The sequence below is a fragment of the Neurospora tetrasperma genome (assembly GCF_000213175.1).
Source record: "Neurospora tetrasperma FGSC 2508 unplaced genomic scaffold NEUTE1scaffold_81, whole genome shotgun sequence".
In the NCBI taxonomy this organism is placed as follows: Eukaryota; Fungi; Ascomycota; class Sordariomycetes; order Sordariales; family Sordariaceae; genus Neurospora; species Neurospora tetrasperma.
In genome coordinates this window covers 7,062,341-7,082,866 of record NW_009799179.1, presented here as the reverse complement: position 1 = coordinate 7,082,866, position 20,526 = coordinate 7,062,341, and the positions used below count along the sequence as shown (strand labels likewise).

General features: G+C 53.4%; 9 protein-coding genes across 9 annotated transcripts; 6 read left to right on the top strand and 3 right to left on the bottom strand.

Annotated features, from left to right (window-relative positions):
* Positions 1-427: 427 nt before the first annotated feature.
* Positions 428-1,306, bottom strand: NEUTE1DRAFT_126495 (uncharacterized protein; the record flags this gene model as incomplete). Its single annotated transcript, XM_009858430.1, has 2 exons — positions 428-1,003; positions 1,116-1,306. The coding sequence occupies 2 exons, from the start codon at positions 1,304-1,306 to the stop codon at positions 565-567; spliced, it is 630 nt and encodes a 209-aa protein (XP_009856732.1).
* Positions 1,307-2,057: 751 nt separating this feature from the next.
* NEUTE1DRAFT_92093 (uncharacterized protein) lies at positions 2,058-3,522 on the top strand (the record flags this gene model as incomplete). The annotated part of the gene is made up of 2 exons (XM_009858429.1): positions 2,058-2,185; positions 2,296-3,522. 2 exons carry the CDS (start codon positions 2,134-2,136, stop codon positions 3,354-3,356), a joined length of 1,113 nt encoding a protein of 370 aa, XP_009856731.1.
* A 671-nt stretch (positions 3,523-4,193) lies between these two features.
* Positions 4,194-5,346, top strand: NEUTE1DRAFT_150498 (uncharacterized protein; the record flags this gene model as incomplete). The annotated part of the gene is made up of 2 exons (XM_009858428.1): positions 4,194-4,611; positions 4,683-5,346. 2 exons carry the CDS (start codon positions 4,194-4,196, stop codon positions 5,264-5,266), a joined length of 1,002 nt encoding a protein of 333 aa, XP_009856730.1.
* Positions 5,347-6,976: 1,630 nt separating this feature from the next.
* On the top strand, positions 6,977-9,266 carry NEUTE1DRAFT_133588 (uncharacterized protein; the record flags this gene model as incomplete). Its single annotated transcript, XM_009858427.1, has 4 exons — positions 6,977-7,565; positions 7,611-7,995; positions 8,060-8,117; positions 8,169-9,266. The coding sequence occupies 4 exons, from the start codon at positions 6,977-6,979 to the stop codon at positions 9,264-9,266; spliced, it is 2,130 nt and encodes a 709-aa protein (XP_009856729.1).
* Positions 9,267-10,470: 1,204 nt separating this feature from the next.
* On the top strand, positions 10,471-11,578 carry NEUTE1DRAFT_73389 (uncharacterized protein; the record flags this gene model as incomplete). The annotated part of the gene is made up of 3 exons (XM_009858426.1): positions 10,471-10,643; positions 10,724-11,479; positions 11,545-11,578. 3 exons carry the CDS (start codon positions 10,512-10,514, stop codon positions 11,551-11,553), a joined length of 897 nt encoding a protein of 298 aa, XP_009856728.1.
* Positions 11,579-11,640: 62 nt separating this feature from the next.
* On the top strand, positions 11,641-12,047 carry NEUTE1DRAFT_119071 (uncharacterized protein; the record flags this gene model as incomplete). The annotated part of the gene is made up of 1 exon (XM_009858425.1): positions 11,641-12,047. One exon carries the CDS (start codon positions 11,737-11,739, stop codon positions 11,896-11,898), a length of 162 nt encoding a protein of 53 aa, XP_009856727.1.
* A 156-nt stretch (positions 12,048-12,203) lies between these two features.
* On the bottom strand, positions 12,204-13,574 carry NEUTE1DRAFT_133586 (uncharacterized protein; the record flags this gene model as incomplete). The annotated part of the gene is made up of 1 exon (XM_009858424.1): positions 12,204-13,574. One exon carries the CDS (start codon positions 13,572-13,574, stop codon positions 12,204-12,206), a length of 1,371 nt encoding a protein of 456 aa, XP_009856726.1.
* Positions 13,575-14,439: 865 nt separating this feature from the next.
* Positions 14,440-16,209, top strand: NEUTE1DRAFT_55008 (uncharacterized protein; the record flags this gene model as incomplete). Its single annotated transcript, XM_009858423.1, has 2 exons — positions 14,440-14,782; positions 14,957-16,209. The coding sequence occupies 2 exons, from the start codon at positions 14,440-14,442 to the stop codon at positions 16,207-16,209; spliced, it is 1,596 nt and encodes a 531-aa protein (XP_009856725.1).
* Positions 16,210-16,483: 274 nt separating this feature from the next.
* NEUTE1DRAFT_126487 (uncharacterized protein) lies at positions 16,484-20,134 on the bottom strand (the record flags this gene model as incomplete). Its single annotated transcript, XM_009858422.1, has 6 exons — positions 16,484-16,906; positions 16,983-19,391; positions 19,449-19,484; positions 19,552-19,578; positions 19,642-19,787; positions 20,053-20,134. The coding sequence occupies 6 exons, from the start codon at positions 20,132-20,134 to the stop codon at positions 16,721-16,723; spliced, it is 2,886 nt and encodes a 961-aa protein (XP_009856724.1).
* Positions 20,135-20,526: the final 392 nt, after the last annotated feature.

Sequence of the window (20,526 nt, the reverse complement as noted above, 5' to 3'; positions counted from 1 at the left end):
CTGTTCTTGAATACTTATTGTAACAAAATAATACTCTTAGCATGGTTTAGCGGCGTTTGTGATTGACTTTTTATTGGCTTTCATTCCGTTGGGCATGGGTTTTTGCTTCACATCTTGGACTTTTCTTTTCTTGTCTTTTTGTCGATCTTCTATTTTTCCTTTTTTTTCTCCAAATAGCTTTTCCAATTTTATGATGGCCTGAACGGATAGAGCCTAAGGAAGTTTGCGGTCAAGTGGTTTTACGGCGTTGTATGGCGTAAGGCGAGTTAGATCAAGGACTGTACTTGGTGTATCAAGTTATTGTTGCTTTCCAGCCCTCTTCTTGCCGAAACATAGTGCAACTTCAATGTCACTCCTTCCCTCTTGCGCTGCTTACAACGTGTTATAGAATCATCACTGGAAGATACATAGTGCAGTCTTCTAGTCCGACCAATGAATTCCAGCTAATCAGATAAAATCACATTTTCTTGGGTATCGTGTAAGTCTCATACCATCGTAGGTTTGAAATGCGCCCCCGCGCGCGTGACCAGCAAGCCCCGTCTCTCTTCACATCTGCCTGCCCCCTTAACCATACTTATCGTGTTTCCCCTTCACTTTCAAATCTAACATGACCTCATGATAATTACCCTCCCTCCTCGCCCTCTTCAATTTCTTCACTTCGTCCTCCTCCAATCTCCTCCCCACCGCCTCCTCTAGCTCGCGCCGGCTAATCTTCTCCCGCGCCTTCTCCTCCTTCGACGCCTTGATCCGCGGCTTAAACCGCGCCTGCATCCGGATTCGCAGCGTCGAGTCGAACGAGATCTCTGTCGCATCGCCGCGCACCTCAGGTGCCGCGTTAGCTTTTGATGACTTCGATGCGCGGACTGTCAAGAATGTTTCCCGTAACGTTTGGATTTGGAAGGTGCCAGGCGTATCGAAGGTCGGGATTATAGTGAAGGATTCGAGGGAGGTGATGGCATCGGAGTTAGCGGTGAAGAGACCGATTTTGTCGCAGCTTAGGTACCTAATAAAGTCGCAGGGAGAATCGATTAATAGTTATTCGGATAGGACGAGTCTTGGTCGGAATCGGGAAAGATGAAGGGGGCTTCTCGGAAGAAACTTTGATTATGACGTACTTCCCATGATGCCCTTTAAACCTATAATTCTCCGTTCCCACAATCTTATTCGCCATCCACACCTGCCTCACATCGTGCGGTTCCGCCGTCGCCGGGTTGCCGTCCACAATACTCTCGATGGGCAAAGTAAACACCTTGCCCGTGACGTCGCAGGCGAGCGCAGTCGGAGGCTCGGTCGGGAGGACGAACATGATGGGACCAGATACGTCGGAGGGCGTGTCGGCAGATACCCAGCTGTCGTCGTGTTCCTCGCCTTCTATTTCTTCATTGGAAGCGGCGGCGGCAGTAGTGGTGATATCGGAGCTGGTGGCTGATGCTTTGGATTGCTTCTTTTGCCGTTCTGGAACGTCATCGTCGTTTTGGTCCGCTGTTGTGCGTTTTCTCTTTTTGGCCTTTTTGTCGCCCTTGAAGGTGAGTGGTTTCACCATATCTGATGCTCCGTCGGACTGTATGTGGATGTTTTGCGGTCTGCTTTCGAAAGTTATGGTTCAAGCGAGCGCGTGTGTTGACGTGACCGATCCGACCGACGATGATGGAAACAAGACAAGTCCATAGTGGTACCTACCTCCCCATACCTAGGTACCTGCCTAGTGGTACATAGATAGTGTAAGATCGAATCATTATCGATAAGAGATCCAACGGTCTCTGCCCCATCGTGCTTGCTGGGCAACCCCCGCTTCGGGGTGCGGTAGTGGAAGGCCCGGAAATGCCCGTTGGAGCCGGCCGGGCCCCCACTCATGCCCCATCTATCGGCCGGGCCCACTTCCCTTGTCAAGCAGGTCCGTAAGGCTTTGGCAGACTCTGAGCGGCTCGGGAATGGTTAGCGTCGGCCATCGACTTGGTTGGTTCCTTGAGTATCTTATAAGATCCAGACGATACGTAAGTTGTTTGGAAACAGAAAATTTTACGAGGTAATACAAGTCAGACCTTTGGTCCTCTTTTGCGGCGACGGCTTTCCTTGATCGCTTTAGTATCTGAACGGTTTGTTCAACAGTTTGTCTTTCGACCACTTATAAAAATGGCGGCCATTGCACACGCGGTTACGGTATCTTTGAATGATTTGAAGAACGGTAGATTACCCGTCACACTCGAGCGAGTTACCGATTTTAAGCCGGCCGCTCTGACTACAGATCAGCGTTGACAAATGTAAAATAACTCTACTGACATGGCATCTTGACAGGAACGGTCTCCCTGGAGGCACTCGAGGAGGCGTTTGGTCCCGATTCACTGGGCATCCTGGTCGTTAAGGACGTCCCCGCGGAATTCGCTGAGCTGCGCCACCGATTGCTATCCTACTCCTCGTACCTTGGAAACCTTCCCAAGTCCGAACTTGACCGGCTCGAGAACGAAAAGGCCAAGTATCTGACTGGCTGGTCGCTCGGCAAGGAGACTTTGAAAAATGGCCAGGTCGACAACCTGAAGGGTTCCTACTATGCCAACTGCGCCTTTTATGTTGACCCTTCGTTGTCTTGCGCAAAGCCAACGGAGGAGTTCAACCCCGATAACTTCCCCGAATATCTGTCGCCCAACCTGTGGCCCCAGGAGAGCACCCTGCCTGGATTCAAGCCTACCTTTGAGGATCTCTGTCGCTTGATTATCGACGTTGCCGTCCTTGTTGCGCGTGCCTGCGACCGATTTGCCGAGAAGCAGATTGCTGGCTATCCGGCTGGCTATCTAGAGGGTGTCGTGAAGACCTCGACTACCACCAAGGCCCGTCTCCTGCACTACTTCCCCGAGGAGGCCACCGCGACGGATGCCAGCAAGGAGAGCAACAAGGAGGAGGAGGGCGATGAGGACGACTGGTGCGCCACCCATCTTGACCACGGGTGTCTTACCGGCCTGACCTCCGCCATGTTCGTCGACGAGGCGGCCACGCCCCCGATTGTCAACCCATCGGTAAATGGCTCGCTACCCCCTCTGGGTGAGCTTCCTACATCTCCAGACCCGAAGGCCGGCCTCTACATCAAGTCCCGCACGGGCCAGACGGTACAGGTCAAGATTCCCCGCGATTGCATCGCCTTTCAGACGGGTGAGGCTTTGGAGCGCATCACGGGCGGCAAGTTCAAAGCGGTGCCGCACTTTGTACGGGGTGCGCGGGCTGAGATGAGCGCCGGGAGGATTGCGCGCAACACGCTTGCGGTGTTCACTCAGCCCAACTTGGGCGATGAGGTTGATATGGAGCAGCACATTACCTTTGGAGAGTTTGCGCGGGGCATCGTTGCCAAGAACACTGTTTCTTGAAGGCAGTGATTTGGGAAGCTTGGAAGGATGTGACAGTTTGAATTGTTTTTGATAATCGAACGAAGGCATTTTGTACCAGAAAATGTGTAATGATGGTGTTGTAGGCATGAAAAGCCTCGGGGCTTTTCGTCGTGTTTACACTTTACCCCTGTTCGTTTGTACCCCTTGATTGTCTTCGCGACCCCCTGTCGATGGAAAAGTCGATGAATTCTTGGCATTGATCCGTTAGATGTGTTTATGCAGGGGTTTGCGTCCGCTTGGTCCGGGTTGCCGGCCTGGCAAGTACCTGATGCTGTCCCGGGCTCCCGGCATATGCAGGTTCAACAATGCCACTGGAGCTTCGCAAATTCGCGCTAAAAGTGGTGGACAGCGCCTGCCAAGACGCTGCCCGTCACGCGTCGCCTGGGGAACGAAGGGCCCGAGAAGGACGGGACGGGACCCTCTTGACCTCGTCCGCAAGAAAGTTGAGATCACCTCCGTGATCTCCGACAAGTCTTGCCGCTTTCCGCTGCTTAGGTCTACAATGATTGGAAAGACAACCGGCCGCTGACTGTCCGCCCGGCTGAATTCTCCCCATCACTCCTTCTTCCCCGGAAGCCGAAACAGTTCCTTGTCATCCACCCGTTGGCGTGTCCGCTCTTAGCTCTGCTCCTACATCGCGCTCCACCGACTCGCTCGGATCGGATCAATTGGCGCAGTTCATCCTCTCTGACCCGGGTTCTCTTTCTTTTCTCCCATCTCTCTTCCATCCCATCGTCGACTGGTCCCCCACCCACACATACATCCAATCGCGGAAAACGACGACTTGATACGGACCACGGCCCACGTTTTCGCACAATGCTTGCGACCATTCCCGCTCTCTCCGCCGCCACATGGCTCATGCTCTTGGGCACGAGTTCGGCCATGCCGGCGGGCGTTTTTGAGAGTACCGAGGCTTCCATCACCGGTTCCTCTACCGCCACTGCCGTTGCGCCAGATATCACCGCCCTCACAGCAGTTTGGACCACTGTCAACGATAGAGGCAGGCCTATCACCGTTACCCCCGTGCTCACTACCATCGACGGTACACCGACCGTGATCTCTGCTGCCCCAGTCCCCACATCCGACGACGAGATCATCATCGACGATGAGTTACCACCATTCGAGAAGACCGGGAGCGGCGCCTTCGAGCAGTGTCATAACAAAGATGGTCCATATGCGCCTTTCTGCGAGCCTTCTCATGGGCAAAACATCTCTATTAACACCGACCAGCACAGTACGTGATTTCCTTCCTTGTCCTTAACCTCCCGAATTACCAGAACAAAGCTGACAATCTCTGCCTCAAAGTTACCTGGGACCCCGAATATTTCGGGCACAACACCTCCATCAAGATCGTCGCCTTCTACGACCAGAAGGGCACTGACCAAGCCTTTGCTACCGACTACATGTCCTCCGGCTGGGGCTACTACGAGTGGAATGTGAAGAAGAACCTCTTCTCTCCTAAGCAGTTCAAGAAGCAGCATGCGCTCAACATCACCATTGGTTTCGGCGCCAAGAACCACAACGACCACCGAGTCCACTGGGTCCGTGGTCCCACTGTTACCATTGTCCGTACCCGCCGCTTTCACGAGCACAAGAACGAGCTTCCTGATGGTGCAGCTCTGTACATTGGCATTCCCGCCATTGTCGGTTTCGTCCTACTCGTGTCATGCGGTACCTGCCTGATGAACAGGAAGCTAAGACGCATTGGCGTTGGTAGCGTCATGGGCCGTGGAAAGGGTTACAACCTCCTTGGTAAGAGCAAGAAGAAGGGTCTTTTCGGAAAGAAGAACAAGGATGAAGGTATCAGACTCATGGGGCGTGACGAGTTTGAGGTGGATGACCGAGATTATAGGGACACCCCTGACATGGAGGACCGTTGGAACCGGTAAAGGGTTGGCTGATTTTCTTTCAGATGAGGAAAAGGCCGTTGGTCATTCCGCTGACCTTTGGCCCTGATTCCTCGGGACGGTGCAACTATTGTTGATAGGCACTTGGTGTGGCAGATCCCAGTTTCGCTGTCATGAGGAAGTCTGAGAGGTATTCACCATACACCTTGGATAGATTCCGCGGCGATGGATGATCCTCGAGCGGGCTCATCCCTATCTGAACAGCTAGCCTCCTATGATGAGGCAGTCCCTCAAAGGCAGCTGTACGCCTCGCTGTGGGGAATCTTGGATAGCGCTGCCTATTAACGGATATGATTGGCGACGAGTAATGAGAGGCGGCACGAATCACGCCGAAAGACAGGATCATGCCCTAAATATGGTATGAAACCGCTAACGTTGGATAATGCGATATGTAATGATTGAGGTATGAGTGGACATAGACTCTATCGGATATGAGATGGGGGAAGGCAAAAAAGGACCTCGAGCCAAGACACAAACCTGTAAATACGTAATATTAACATATGACATCGAATATCCGATGAAGCCCACTGGCAACTTACGCGGCATTGTCGAGTCAGTGTTCGTTCGTTACATACGCCCAAAATGCTCTTGACCTACCTATTCTATGGGGGTCTGAGGGAAGTCATCTGAAGAAAAACCCAAGAACATCACAAATGGCCATGTAGATGCTCCATGCTAGGTGCATGCAACATGCAGTGCTGAGAGCCTCTCCATCTTACTGCGTTGCCTGGTTACTCCTTACCATATCGAATCCAAAAGGCAACTGGCAGAGCCTCAATGGAAGAATACACCTCCCCAGACGTGTCTCTCCTGAGTAACTGTCCACTAAGTAGCCCTTTGTCCCACCAAGTCGCGGATGGAAAAGTGAAAGATGTCTGTGTGCTTGAGACCCCTTCGACACGGGTAAAGGGTAACCAACCGCAAGTTACACCATGAGAAGGGAAACAGTGTCGAATCATGGCAGGCACTTGGTAAATAAGTCGACACGATAACCGGCATACTTGTCCCTCTCGACCTATTACCTGAGTGTGTCACAGGCCATCCCGACATCACGGTGAGCAACGAGCTGGCGTGGATGGAGTTTAGAACTGAACATTGTTGGCTCGAATTACATCCAGCTCAGGCCTCGAATGCTGGCGTGCTTCGACGTCCATCTAGTAGCTGTGCGCGTGATACGGAAAAAGCTTGTCGGAATGAGTGACTCAGTCTCACTGAGTGACAATTCCAAATCATTAGAGTGAGGTGATGGTGATAGCATCCAGTAGATCGAGGACCAGTGTTCCGATTGCCCACTTCATCACAGCCCTTCAATGCGCGCCTTCCACTTACGAGTTGAATTATCGGATCACACCATATTCACGGGAACCGTCTAATACGCAATGGGTTATCCATCAAGGTCCCCTCGGTATCAAATTTAGGAAAGTACGACCTACATTTATTTGTGAGGCATGAGTGAGTTTTGAGCAAAAGAAACTCATTCGAGGAAGCTGCGTCGGGTAAAATCTTGTCATCCGACCTCAAGCGAAACAAGGAACCTTAACGCAGAATCTATCGTTAACAGCCCCCAGGGACAGAAGAAGCGTTTCAAGCTACCTACTTCATGATTTCCATTTCTGTCTTTCCTATTATCAATCCTATTCACGGTCCCATCATCCGATCCCTACGTGAATCAACTCGAACTCGCCAACCGCCATGGATGGACCGAAAACCCATGATGATTCCTTGGAGGCGTTAGAAAATAAAGCCTCCCCCTCCAAACTCACATTCTACCCTCTTTCTCTTTCAACATCATTCACCTTTGACGGCGAAGCTAGCATCCCAGCCTTGGGGACCATGCTATTAACCGGGCAAAAGAGCCAGAATCGTGGAGGAACCGCACAGAAGCACCACTCTCAACGACCATCACGGTCAATGTTCTTTGACCCCATGACACCAACTTGCGACGACGAAAACCCCTACCCCCTGGGTGGATCATCCAGGGACCAATTTCTGCGCCTGGATTCTTCGACATCGTCACTTGGCCGTCGGAACTCCAGCCTCAGACCCCAAGTAACGCCGGTTGGAGAGCAACGGTATCCGATGACGGAAATCATCAAGGCCAGACCTTCTGCAAGCCAGCATGGCTCCGAGGATGTGCAACGTCAAGCAGCGGGAAGCACGCGGCGCACATTTGAGCCCATGACACTCGATGAGAACCCGCCCGTAAACGGCGAGATGGAGCCAACCATAGACTATGTCACAGGCTTGCATCTTGTCTTACTCATGGCGGGCCTTATGCTCGGTATGCTACTTTTATCGATTGACCGTACTATTATATCTACGGTAGGTGACCCGGAACTGATGAGTGAAGTGAACGACCCGGAACTTACACCGTTCGAACAGGCCACGCCCTACATCACGAAGCGATTTCATTCAACATCAGACATAGGTTGGTATGGCTCGGCATACATGCTCACATCGTGTGCTTTCCAGCCAGTCTTTGGACGCATTTTTATGCTGTATTCGGTCAAGTGGTCATATCTCACTGCCATGATTTTATTCGAACTTGGCTCCCTCCTCTGCGGACTGGCACCAAACTCGACGACCCTGATTGTTGGGCGGGCTATTGCGGGTTTCGGCAGTGCTGGTATTCTAATCGGCAGCTTTATCATCGTGACAATGACTGTTCCGCTGCAGAAGCGTCCCGTCTTCACGTCCGTGGTTGGCTTGATGTAAGTGTCGCAGCCCTGACTGCCCTTGTTTCTGAATAAGGCCTCATATGTTGACCACATCTAGGTTCGGTGTCGGGGCCTCGGTCGGCCCTCTCCTAGGTGGTGTCTTTACGGACCTTGTGGTAAGTCTGCCTTACACTCCTGCATAACAGATATTCTAATCTTATTCAAAGACATGGAGATGGTGCTTTTATATCAACTTGCCGCTTGGAGGTGTAACCATCATCTGCTTGATTCTGTTCTTCAAACCCCAAAAAAGCAATCGCAACGCCGGAACATTCCTTGACAGATTTAAGGACCTTGACATCGTGGGCAATATCCTCATTCTGGGCGCCTTCATCATGCTCTTCCTGGCGCTTGAACATACGACTCGAGGCTTTTCATGGAACCACCCACTCATAATTTGGCTTTTAGCCGGTTGTGGTATTACCGCCATTATATTCATGGTTTGGCAATGGGCTAAAGGGGATGCGGCATTGATCCCCCCTCGCATCATCAAGCAGCGTACGGTGGCGGCATCATGCGGCACGGCCTTCATGATATACGCGATCCTGATCAACATGACCTTCTTCCTCCCGATCTGGTTCCAGGCCGTCAAAAATGACACTGCCATGCGCTCAGGCGTGCACATGGTCCCGTTCTTTGTAACCCAGTCGGCGTTTTCACTGCTTGCAGGAGGCATCGTGTCCAAAACTGGTTATGCAACCCCTCCAGCAGTAATCGGCTCTGCTATTGGCACTGTTGGCCTCGGATTGCTGACCCTGTTGAAGCCCGGCACAGGAACAGCCCAATGGGTAGGCTATGAAGTTTTAACGAGCGCTGGCTTTGGCCTGTCGATTCAACAAGGCTTCACAGCCGTGCAGACGGTACTTAGCGAAGAGGACGTGGCGTTGGGAACTGCGGCCGTATCCGCTGCTCAGTCGCTTGGAGGCGCTATCTTCGTGTCGGTAGGAAACAGTGTATTTCAGCATCAGCTGCTCAAGGCAGCCGACGCCAACTTGCTCCCGGGAGTCGACATCAAGCAGGTGATCGAGGCGGGTGCGACGGCGTTCCGCGACTTGATATCGGCGGAGCAACTGCCCGCCATGATTCGGGTTTACAATAAGGCGATTCAGGCGGCGCTCATCATCCCCATTCCGCTAGGAATACTCGCAACTCTTATTGCGTGCTTCATCGAATTCAGATCGGTGAAGAAACCCATAAAGACCAACGAGGAGTCAGGCACATGCAGCACTGAACTTTCCGACCAGAGGCCAGGTACGAGCGCATGAATTTAAAGGGAGGTGTATAAAAAATCCGGGACCAGGCGTAAGGGATTCTTAGGGCGATTCATTTGCAGAATTTCGGAGGAGTAAATAGGCTCAAGAGGAGCACCATATGGTCTAGAAGTAGGGGGTAGGTCAGCATGATTGCCAAATATTCCAAGCAATATTCTGAAGGTCAGCTCAAGAATTTGTCTGGAGGGATTTATGTCACCCTGCGACCTGAGTGAGCGTATTCTGTGACGGTTAGTGAGGGACGACTGAAGTCAATAGTAACTGTTGTTGTGAAGGGTGTTTCCTGTTGTTGGGGCAAGAATTGACAAGTCGATGTGCAAGTGGTGCGATCAGGGGAACAGTGAACAAATGCAGCCGAGCTCCTTGAAGTGCATACCTTGAGTACTGTAATGTCTGATAGATACTACATCAACAATGACAGGCAATATGTTGAGGGTTGCACCGGATCCGGAGCCCGAACAGCCGGCCGCGAGGTGATAAAGCTTCGGAGTCTGAGATATATGCAGAATAACGATAGGAGTCTACTGCGTTACTAAACGCGCTTTCAAGTCCTAAGCCTGTGACAAGTTGGAGCTTGTAAATACATAATGTTGCATAGCGATAAGCAGCATCGCTTTGCCATATATTTGCATATCTAGGGACCAAAGACCTCTCCTCTGTTTGCTACTTGCTCTCATTCCAGCTGCCTTTTTCGGATTCAAACAGCAGCCATCAATGGCAAAGACAAACTGTTGCCGTATCCAAAACGTCAGTATCTGAATATTTGGCAAGAGATCTCTCTCTCGTGGAATTGAAAGGAAGTCTTTTGTTACCACGGTTACCACAGGTGCACGGTTAGATTCGGACTGCCTGTTTCGTCCGTTGAGCGATTGCTATTTGACGGTCTCGGCCTGTCAGCCCTTTTGTTAGTCCATTCACTTTGTTCGGTGTGGAACCTGAAGACCGGCCAGAGTGGGGCTCTTTCTTTCAAGCTCCACTAACATTTCTCCAACGATCGCTGCTCACTTTGCGACTCTTCTTCCTGCTCGTCATTGCTTTTCCCGCTCGACCATCTTCATCCGCAACATCGTCCAGGACAAGCTCACTCGTCCTTGCTAAGCCTTGGCTCGACATCTATCTGACCTCGTAGTAGAGGGAGATTTCCGCGTACCCAATCGAAGCCGCCGATTACCCGACGCGAACGCTATCGCTTGCGCATAGTCACACACGGCCAGCCTAACGTCATCTCCCACTCACACCATGGATGACCGAGAACTCGCCGCGCGCATCAAGGCGCTCTCCAAGGCTGTCACCAGCGAACCTCCTGCGACGGTCATCAAACTTTTGGAGGAATTGAAAAGAGATGCAAAGCCGACCGAGGAACAGCTTCGCGTGAGTCTTGCTCTGCCCTCCCATCAGCGCAGAGCGATCTATGTGAGCGGTATAAGTTCTGACAACTTTGCCCGTCCTAGTCGACAAAAGCAGGCGTGACCGTGGGAAAGCTGCGAGCCAATCCCAACAAGGACATCGCCCGTATTGCCAGCGAGATCGTCAACAAGTGGAGGAAGCTCGTCGAAGCTGCGAAGGAGGCGAAGAAGAAGAGCCAGGCCGCCGCGGCCTCCGGTGCCAGCTCCCCAGCACCCAATGCATCCCCGGCGCCCGCATCATCCGCGTACAACAAGCCCTACACTGGTGACGTCGAGAAGCGCCATTTCAAGACAGACAAGGTCGACATCAACCGAACCTCGAGCCAGACGCGCAACAACACCATCGGTGTGCTCTACAACGGCCTCGCTTACCGAAGAACTGAGTCGATTGAGGAAGTCGTCAAGCGTGCCGTCGAAGTCGAGAATGCCCTCTTCAAAGCTTGCAAGGGCGAGAACCAGGAGTACCGGAGTAAGGGTCGCACCCTCTTTACCAGCCTGAAGCGCAAGGACAACGCTGCGTTGGGACGACGAGTCATGTCGGGCGAGCTGCCGGTCGAACGCCTTGTCGTCTTGTCGGACAAGGAGTTGGCCTCGGAGGAACAGCGTGCTAGGGATGAAGAGCTGGAGAAGGAGAACATGAAGAAGGCCCAGGTACCCATGGCGGAGAAGTCGATCAGTGATGCTCTGAAGTGCGGAAAGTGCGGACAGAGGAAGGTGTCGTACAGCCAGGCGCAAACACGGTCGGCTGATGAGCCTATGACGACCTTCTGCGAGTGCACAGTTTGCGGAAACCGCTGGAAGGTATGGTTGATACACACGCTTTCTTTGACGGAAGTCAATTTGATCGCTAACAGTTGCATGTTTAGTTCTCTTAAATGGCGGGGCACAACAAGCTCCTTCATTACATTCCTTTTGGCATGGCTTGGGCCGCGAAGTGCGCGTCTTTTTTTCTGGCTCGATATGTTACTTTGAAGGGGAAATCCGCCTGTTGCACGCTTCGTTGGCTGATAATTCATGACTGGATCACATTCACGTTTGGAAGCTCATTTGGCAGCAATATGAGATTGAGGTGTCTCAAGAATATCCCTCCACCTAGAGAGCACAGTGAGAGAAGAGGAGGAAGGGGGGGAGGGAGCGGAAATGGAAAACAAAGTTACTCGAAGACGGAAGACTCTGTACCTTCGGGAACTTCTTCAAACATCGGAGTATGGATCATCTAACTTTTCTTATTATTTTTTATACCCCAGCGAAGAGGTGAGCGATGAATCACTAGCTACTTCATGACTTGGAAAGAGGTAGATATTGAGACGGGCAACGACCTACTTAGACCTCACACCACGCATTAGCAGTAATATAACCATTAAGAGGCCATATAGCCGATATGGCTCAACAAACCTTTCTATGTGGACCTGTTGGACTCTTGGATGAGATACGATTAGAACATGTCACATGTTTGATGACAGCAGCGGACAGCGAGCCTGACTCAGCAGGCACAATATTTACGTTGTTCAGTCCGTCTCAATTCCTACCTCTTCAATTCCTCTAGCCCCAACTCCGCAAAAAGATCCTCCGCTTGCGCCTGGGTATCGTTTTCCAGCCCCATATCGCCAATATGCTTCCAGAACTTGCTGAGATGTCTATTGCCCGAGTCGCACAATAACGTCACCACCCGACTGCCTCTGGGTAGTTTCATGGCTGTCACCACCGCCGCCACGCAGTTGACAGCCGTGCTGCTGCCGCAAAAAATGCCGTCGTGCTCCACCAACCACCGAGCCATCCGGCAGGCCTGCTCATCTGTCACTCGCACGGCATCGTCAATCAGCACCCGCCCGGACTCAAAGTTCTCCGTGATGCGGTTGATGCCGATACCCTCCACCATCGTGTCCACCTGCTGACGCCGGCGTGTACCTTCCCGCTCCGTCGACGAGTACATGACGCCGTGGCGGATCTTGTTGAACAGCCCGCTGCCCTGCGGATCCGCCAACACCACGCGCGTCTCCCATAGGTTCTTTTCCTCCTTCAGGTACTTGGCCACGCCGGCGATAGTGCCGCCCGTGCCGGCACCAGCCACAAAGGCGTCCAGCTGCCCGCCCGTCTGGCGGTAGATTTCCGGTCCCGTGGTCTTGACATGTGCTTGGTAGTTGGCCGTGCTCTCGAACTGGTCAGCAAAAAACCCGACGCTGCCGTCCGCGTGTATCGCCTCGTGCTCGCGCGCCCGCCTGCGTGCTAGGTTGACAAAGTGATCAGGAGACGTGATGGGCGCCGGGTTGACCCGCTCCACCGTCGCGCCCAGGTGGTGCAGCAGCTGCGACTTCTCGATCGCCATGTCGTTCGGCATGCAAATGTGGCACTTGTACCCCTTTGCGCGCGCCAGCGTCGCCAGCGAGATGCCCGTACTGCCCACAGTCCCTTCGTAAATGGTATCGCCGCGCCCGGGCACAAGCAGCCCGCGTTCCTCGGCGTCCTGGATCATGTTGAGTGCCACTCGGTCTTTGGGGCTGCCGCCGGCGCCATTGAGAAGCTCGGCTTTGGCGAGGATGATACAGCCTGTTGCCTCGGACAGGCTGCGGATCATGACTAAGGGGGTGTTGCCGATGCAGCCCTCGATGCCCTCGACCCAGTCGAAACTGCTGTTGATGTTGCTTGTTACTTCCTCGTGGTCTTCTAGTCGCACCGGACCGAAGATGAGACTCTCACGGTGTACCCGGTTGGCCGTGGGTACTACGACGCCATAATCGCCATTGGATCGGCTTAGGTTGCGGTTCCTCCGCCGTTGGTACCGATTCTCGAGTTCAGGGTAGCAATCCTTGAAGCCAAGGGTGACGAGGATACCCGCGGCGAAGGCGGCTGTGAGAGCTACCGTGCCGTAGACACGGGGATGGTCGCTTATTGACATGTCTTGGCGGTTGTTCGGTGTGAAGGGAATCTAGATTTATCTCATAGTAGGTGGTGTCTCGTCAATGCCGTCTGGTGTGGGTGGTGATGTAGTTAAATTTGCGCCGTTGGCGCTGTTGCCCGGAAGAAGAATTCGGTTGTTGAGTTCTTTGAGATGTAAAGGCACAGAAGCCGGAATTCACGAGAACAGAAAATGTCGGAAAATGAAGTGAGAGGGTGTCTTGTCTGATGTGGTCGGGTTGTCCTCAAAAGTTGTGAGGTTTTTGCTGTGAAGTTGCTGTTGATGTCATGCAACGATGGAACTTCGAGCATGGTGTTATCGATTCAGTCGCTCGTCTCCCACGGCAGGCAGGGAAGAACCTTTGGCTCCGGTGACCGGCCTCGCCTCCGCTGAAGCCGGTCAGATCGGAAGCCATGAGGCCTGTCACAGATAGTGTCGTGAATCGGCACTTCCCCGTTGCTGCGGGTCACTGAATGGTAAGCGCCGTTGGGGGCAACGGACAGCGAGAGCCGAGCCATCCTCCAATGTCGTGTGCCCTGGCCTGGGCCGCCACCACCGTTGTCCTGAGCGGCCACTGTCAGCTAGTTCTAGAACCGAATGAGGAAGTGAGCTCGGGCCACCCCGCAAAAGCTCCAGGATCCATTCCCCCTCCCCCATCAACCTCCACCTGTCGCCCCGTGTCCCCTTGACGATTCCACTCCACCACATTTACCGACCAGGTATACGGTACCTCAACCTTCCTTCTCACTGGCGCGGGGAGTTCAGTTGGAGCAGGTGGCGAAACGAACAGACCGTCAGCAACCTCCGGGATACTGCCCGGGCTTCATTCTCTCGCCCACCAACAATCTGGACTCACCCAGTCAGTATGGACTCGCAACTCGTCAACCAGCTGTTCAGACAGCTTTTTCGCCATCATCCGGCATGTCAATCACAGAAGCATCTCCGCCATCTTGCGACCGCGACAGCCCATAATGGACATCGAGTACAGCAATACCACAGACGACAGCAGCGACGACCATACTCGAGCCAGCGTCGTGGCGCGAGCTCTCCCGTGGGGGATGAAAGCCAATGGCAGCAGCGAACAAAGATCCTGAATCAGGACATGACAGAGGAGTACAAGAGAGCGCCAATGGTGACAGCGGCCGAGCTCTGGGGCAGGAAACAGAGACCACGTCGGGTCAAGATGCTCCTAAGGGACTTTATCGAAGGTTGGTTGCCGGTCCAAGACAAAAACATGGCGCATTACCCGAGGGGTTGAGATATCCACCTACCTAGCTGCGACAGCACAAAGCCCAAGAATGAAAAAGAAAAGAGAGGAAAGAAAAGAAAAAAGAGAAGCACGAGACATTGACATTCTGTTTTCCTTTCGCATAATGCTGCAGACAGCCTCTACAATCCCAACTACGGCTACTTCTCCAAGCAAGTCACCATCTTCACACCCGGCGAGCCCTTCGACTTCCCCAACCTCCGCGACGAGACCGAATTCCAGAACGTCCTTTCCCAGCGCTATGTCGATTTCGAGGACAAGCTCGACGAGGTCGCTCCCTCCGACACGCGACAGCTCTGGTACACGCCGACGGAGCTCTTCCGCCCTTACTACGGCGAGGCCATTGCCCGCTACCTTGTGGCCAACTACAAACTGACGACGTACCCGTACCACGACCTGATCATCTACGAGATGGGCGCCGGCCGCGGCACGCTCATGCTCAACATCCTCGACTACATCCGCGACATGGACCCGGACGTGTACGCGCGCACGCAGTACAAGGTCATTGAGATCAGCGACTCGCTGGCCAAAGTCCAGAACTCGACGCTGATGCGGTCGGCCGCCGGCCGCGGCCACCTCAACAAGGTGGAAATCATCAACCAGTCCATCTTCGACTGGACGCAACCGGTCCCGTCCCCATGCTTTTTCCTGGCGTTCGAGGTCTTCGACAACTTTGCCCACGACGCCATCCGCTACGACCTGGCGACTGAGACGCCCATGCAGGCCGTCGTGCTGATCAGCGAATCCAACGACTTCTTCGAGTTCTACAGCCCCGTGCTGGATCCGGTGGCCGCGCGTTACTTCCGGGTGCGGGATGCGGCCACTGGCGGGCGGTATAAGGTGCCGTACCCGACCACGAAGCTGGGCAAATGGGTTTCTTCCATCAGGCCGCTGCGCAGCACAATGAGCGAGCCCGAATATATCCCGACGCGGCTGATGCAATTCTTCGACGTGCTGAGCAAGTACTTTCCTGCGCATCGGCTGTTGACGAGTGACTTCCATTCGCTGCCTGATGCCGTGCCGGGGGTGAATGCGCCGATTGTTCAGACGAGGTATCAACGGCGGCCTGTGCCAGTTACTACACCCTTGGTGAGTTTCATGGTCTTCAGTTTATCCTCTCGTGCCATACTAACCAGAGCACTGTCTCGTCCACTAAAGGTGCATCAAGGCTATTTCGATATTATGTTCCCCACAGACTTCCGCGTGTCTGAACTCGTCTACCAGGCCATCACCGGCAAGCTGTCCCGGGTCATGTCTCACGAGGAGTTCATGCGCAGCTGGGCCTACCTGGAAGAGACGGAGACGCAAAGCGGCGAGAACCCGCTGCTTAAATGGTACAAAAATGCCAGTGTTATGTATACTGTATAAAACTAGATGGATCGGGTTTAGAAGACATATCATCTATGTATGAAGAAAGTGGGAAAGCAGGCCCTTGTACATTGATTGTGTACTATTTATATCAATTGAGAGCTGTAAAGTTGGAGACTTGCATTCTTTTGCCCATGTTCTTATCCCGCTTATATAGGTAGCTCCCTACTTGCCCAAATAAGAATACGACACCTGTTAACGTGCTGTGTGTGTGATATCCCGCAAGTCCCTGTCATGAAGTGGAAGATGACCTGCACTTGCAACTGACGTTTTCTACGTTCTTTTCATTTTCTTAAGTTTCTTTCATTTTCATTTCTTTATTTTTTTTCGTTGCATGAAATAGCTTGCTCCATCACCCATTCTAGACCGCTAAGAAATACACAACTTGGTTTTCATATATAGAGCCAAGTGAGATAACGAACTCTTTTCTGGATATCAACGAAACAGGGAGACGACACAAGCCAATATCACTTGATTCTACTCCAACACATAGCTCTTTATTTTCTTTTTCTCAGATGCTAAGATCCTTGAGCTTCTCAGACAGCCACTCCTCGGCCTTCTTGACGGCCTCCTCGAGCTTCTCGGGCTCGGCACCGGCACCTTGGCGACTGGGCTCCTTGCCACCGGTCTTGCCGCCGATGACGGCGCTGACGGCCGATGTCCACTGCTCGGCGGTAACACCCTTGGAAGAGAGGGCCTGTAGAGTTGAGATGGTTAGCATCGTGTAGGATCGATTAATCTTATATAGTGAGGGATGATCAGTGAGAACTTACAGTGCCGACATAAACACCGTGCATAACTTGGTCGTCCTTGCTACCAGCAAAGACGTAGACGGACCTCTCCTTGTCCTTAGTCTTGTAGTAGGTGATAACGTCCGAGATGGCCTTGGCGTTAGCGGAGATGGGAAGGTGGCCAACGAACACCTTGGACTCCTTGTTTTCGTCCTTCTGGAAGTGGCTGGCGACGGTGTCGAGGGCAGTCTTGCTCTCAGCCTTCTGGCGCTTCTTCTGCTCGTCGACGACCTCTTTCTGAATCTTGGTAAAGCGGGTGCGGAGCTCCTCCTTGGTAAGGACGGAGATGGTGAGACCGTCAAGCTCGACGGCGGCGGCCTTGATCTCGGCAGCCTTCTGTGGGCCGTAGGCGAGGGCGTTGATGTGATTGAGCTTCTCGTTGAAGACCTGGGCCTCGCGCTGGGCCTGGTGGGCACCCTCACCGGTGTAGGCGACGATGCGGCGGATGCCCTTGGCAATACCGCTCTCCTCGACGATGATCAGGTCCTTGATCAGACCGGTGTTCTCGACGTGAGTACCGCCGCAGAACTCGACGCTGATCTTGCGCCACTCGGGGTTCTTTGGGTTCTTGAGCAGCTCGTCAACCTCCATGCCGATAGAGACGACGCGAACGGGGTTGGGGTAGGTCTCGCCGAAGACGGCACGGACACCCTCGATCTCGCGAGCAAGGTCGAGATCGACATCCTTGGAGTAGGCCTTGAGGTTCTGACGAATGTAGTGGTTGGACAGATCCTCAATCTTCTTGATGTCCTCCAGAGAAATAGCAGCCTTGTGGCTGAAATCGAAACGGAGCTTGTCCTGGTCGACCAGCGAGCCCTTCTGGTTGATCTCGTCACCAAGAACCTCACGCAGAGAGTGGTTCAGGATGTGAGTACCAGTGTGGTTGTTGCGGATAGGCTGACGGCGAAGCTCGTCGTATTCACAAACGACCTCATCACCCTCGGTAAGCTCACCGTACTCAAGGAAACCGTTGTGGACAATGTAACCACCATACTCCTGAACGTCAAGGACCTTGAACTCGGCAACGCCATCAATAATGATGCGGCCGGTATCGGCGACCTGACCACCGGACTCGGCGTAGAAGTTGGTGTTGTCGAGAAGGAGACCAAGTGGGGTCTTGGCAGGAAGATCTTTGCTGGACTTAAGGAACTCCTTGCCGTTGAAGATCAGCTGGACCTTGCCCTTGGTATCACCCTTAAGGAACTTGGCATCTGAGTTGGGGCGGGGAATGTTAAGAGCAGTCTCGAGCTCAGCGATCTGGTGAACGTTGAGCTTGGCGAATTCCTGGACAGCCTCCTTGACGGCCTTGGAAGCCTCTCTGGCCTTCTCGCGGGCCTCGTTGACCTCAGCCTCATCAATGGTAAGGCCACGCTCCTCAGCCATAAGCTTGGTAAGATCCTCGGGGAAACCGAATGTGTCGTAAAGTCTCCAGACATCGGCACCGGAAAGCTTCTTCTCACCGCTCTTGATGGCAAGAGCAGCGTACTTCTCGAACTGCTTCTCACCTCGGTCAAGGGTGACAGCGAAAGCAACCTCCTCCTCGTCAAGGATCTCCTTGATGTCGGTCTGCTTCTTCACGAGCTCAGGGAACTGCTCGCCCATCTGCTCCACCAAGGCGGGGAGGATCTTGGAGAAGAAGGTACCAATCTCAGCGTTGAAGTACTTTCTGGCATAGCGGACACCTCTGCGGAGGACACGGCGAACGACATAGCCGCGTCCGACGTTGTTGGGAGCAGCGCCGTCGGCAATGGCGAAAGAAAGAAGACGGATATGGTCGGCAATAACACGGTAAGCGGTATCGATACCATCGACGTCATCCTTGCCATACTTGTCGGTGTATTCCCTGGCACCGGTAACTTCCTGGATCTTGGTGAAAAGAGGAGTGAAGATATCGGTGGCGTAGTTGGAGGTTTTGTCCTGGAGGGCAGATACCAGTCTCTCGAAGCCCATACCGGTATCGATGTGCTTCGCAGGGAGAGACTTGAGAGACTTGTCGGCCTGCCTGTCGAACTGGATGAAGACAATGTTCCAGACTTCAACCACCAAGGGGTCGTCCATATTGACGAGGTGGGCGGCATTCCGGCCGCCTCCGACCTTGTCGTAGTGGATTTCGCTGCAAGGGCCGCAAGGGCCCTGGTCACCCATCTCCCAGAAGTTGTCCTTCATGTTACCGGGAATAATGTGGTCCTCGGGAACACCAACCTCAAGCCAGAGGTTCTTGGCCTCAAGATCCGGCTCGAGACCAAGGTCTGGGCTGCCCTCGAAGTATGTGACATAAAGTCTCTGAGGGTCCAGCCCATAGACCTTTGTCAGAAGCTCCCAAGACCACGCAATGGCCTCCTTCTTGAAGTAATCGCCAAAAGACCAGTTGCCCAACATCTCAAAGAAAGTCTGCCGACATGTGTTAGTGCCATGAGCTCGCTATATATAGACCGCATCGGTACGTACGTGGTGGTAGCTGTCCTTGCCGACATCGTCGAGATCCTATTTAGGGTTATATTAGCAATTGCTCTTGGTAGGCCAAGCGTTGGAGGAGGGAGCCGGGACTTACATTGTGTTTGCCACCCGCGCGAATGCACTGTTCCAAAGGGTCAGTAAAGGCTTGTCAACAACCATATCGCAGCAGACGACGAGATATCACCTTTTGTGTGTCAACCGCACGCTTCAGCTGGGCCATATCCTCCGTCTTGCCAATGGTGCCCAGGAAGATGGGCTTGAACTGATTCATGCCCGCATTTGTGAATAGCAATGTGGGGTCATTGTGAGGGACGACCGACGACGAGGGGACTGCGCACAGGAGGCGAAAATGGTCAGCGCATTGCAAATAAAGGTACCATGTTGAATGATAGTGTATAGGGATGGCAATGAATGCATCGCGGCGTGTCTTGGCCCATTGTTGCGGCGGGCGCATGCAGGTGAAGCATGTGGGAATGCCCTCTCAGGTTTCTCTTTTCTTTTTTTTTTTCTCCCGCCGCGACGGACAGGACAGGGCAGCGGAGGGGAGGGGATGAGGGGTAGCCAGCAATCATGTGGCGGAGGGATGTTTGCATACCGACATTGTGACCCCGCTCTGCAAAAAAGTCCAAAAAGGTCTTGCGGACCTGGACACCAGTCCACTGAGAATCAGAAGCCATGACGGGCAGAGTTGAAGACTGAACAAGTGACGACGACGAAGAAGAAGAAAAGAGCCGCGAGGAGGAAAACGCGGATCCGGTCGAAACGCGCTCAAGGGCCGGGAAAGTGGAGGGGTTCGCGGTAGTGAGCGTGGTGCGTGTGCGTGTGCGGGTCGTGGTGGCCGTCGGTGTTGTCGGGGTGCAGGTGGTGAGCGGCTTCGTGGACTTGCAGGGCGTGGTGACTGCTCGAAGATTCTCGAGCGAGGAGGGCGGGATCGGCCTAGTAATAGTCCTGCCGCGATACTTGTGGAAGGTTCGTGAGCAATGACTCAAGCCCTTAAAGGCTGGGGGCAGTCTCGTGCCACTGCAGCTCCTGCTCCCGCTGGTTCCAGGCCCATACGCAGAGAACCAGC